This window comes from Malurus melanocephalus, unplaced genomic scaffold, assembly GCF_030028575.1.
Source record: "Malurus melanocephalus ecotype Western Australia unplaced genomic scaffold, MMel_1.1 scaffold_2133, whole genome shotgun sequence".
NCBI lineage: Eukaryota > Metazoa > Chordata > Aves > Passeriformes > Maluridae > Malurus > Malurus melanocephalus.
Window position 1 is genome coordinate 5,457 of NW_026625365.1, and position 1,178 is coordinate 6,634.

Consider the following 1,178-nt stretch of genomic DNA (forward strand, 5'->3'; position numbering starts at 1 on the left):
GAAATCCCCAAAATCCCAGAAATTCCCTAAAATCGCCAAAATCCCCAAAACCCCTGAAATTCCCGAAATCCCCAAAATTCCCGAAATCCCCAAAATTCCCTGTCGTGTCCCTGCAGCTGCGGTGCCTGAGACGGAGCCCACGGAGCCGGGACCCCTCGGTGAGTGCTGACCCCACTCCTGATCCCACAGGGGTCACCCGCCCTTTACCCTGTGGGGTGGGGGTGATTGGGGCGGGGGGAGGCTTTGGGGCCGGGGGTACCCCGGAAATGGCTGGAATTGCCGGGAATTGCCTGAAATTGCCCAGGATTGCCGGGAATTGGCCAGAATGGGCCAGGAATTGCCTGGAAATGCCCAGAATTGCCTGAACTTGCCCAGAAATGCCCAAAATTGCCTGAAATTGCCCAGAATTGCCGGGAATTGCCCAGAAATGCTGGGAATTGGCCAAATGTCCAGAATTGCATGGAACTGTCTGGAGTTACCCGGAATTGCCCGGAATTTCCCGGAAATGCCCAGAATTGGCCAGAATTGCTGAGAATTGGCCCGAGTTGCCCAGAATTGCCGGGAACTGGCTAGGACTACCTGGAAATGGTGGGAATTGGCCGCAGCTCCCTGAAATTGCCCCAAATTGTCCCTGCAGACTGCCGGGAGGAGCAGTACCCCTGCACCCGGCTCTACTCGGTGCACAAGCCCTGCAAGCAATGCCTGAACGAGATCTGCTTCTACAGGTGGGTGTGGGGCCAGGAGGGCACCCCCGCCTTTCCCGGGCTGTCGGGGACCCCTCGGCTTCACCGGCCCCTCCTTTCTGTCCCCAAAATTGCAGCCTCCGCCGGGTTTATGTCATCAACAAGGAGATCTGCGTCCGCACCGTGTGCGCCCATGAGGAGCTGCTGCGAGGTGAGAGGGGCGCGCTCCCCAAAAACTGGGATCGCCTCTTTGCCCGTGGTTTTGGGGTGGGGAAATCCCGCAGGATTGAACCAAACTGCTGCAGCCCCCACGGGAAAAAGTGGGATTGTGTTTTGGGGTGGGAAAATCCTGCAGGATYGAATCGGGCTGYTCCAGCTGCCATGGAGCAAAGAGGGATCCTATTTTGGGGTGGGAAAATGCCTCTGGATGGATCTGAGCTGCTCCAGCGACCCCGGAGCAAAGCGGGATCCGGTTTTGGGGTGGGAAAATCCTGC

The 1,178-nt window shown here is 58.0% G+C and overlaps 1 protein-coding gene across 1 annotated transcript in view; it reads left to right on the plus strand.

The window, feature by feature from the left end:
* Nucleotides 1–1,176, plus strand: part of MFAP2 (microfibril associated protein 2) — a gene marked incomplete at its 3' end in the record, with an annotated part of 5,728 nt that extends 4,552 nt beyond the window's left edge. The window contains exons 3-5 of the mRNA XM_057388583.1: nucleotides 102–158; nucleotides 638–725; nucleotides 821–1,176. Coding sequence (XP_057244566.1) covers nucleotides 102–158; nucleotides 638–725; nucleotides 821–1,176 — 501 coding nt within the window. The remainder of the gene's footprint in view (nucleotides 1–101; nucleotides 159–637; nucleotides 726–820) is intronic.
* Nucleotides 1,177–1,178: the final 2 nt, after the last annotated feature.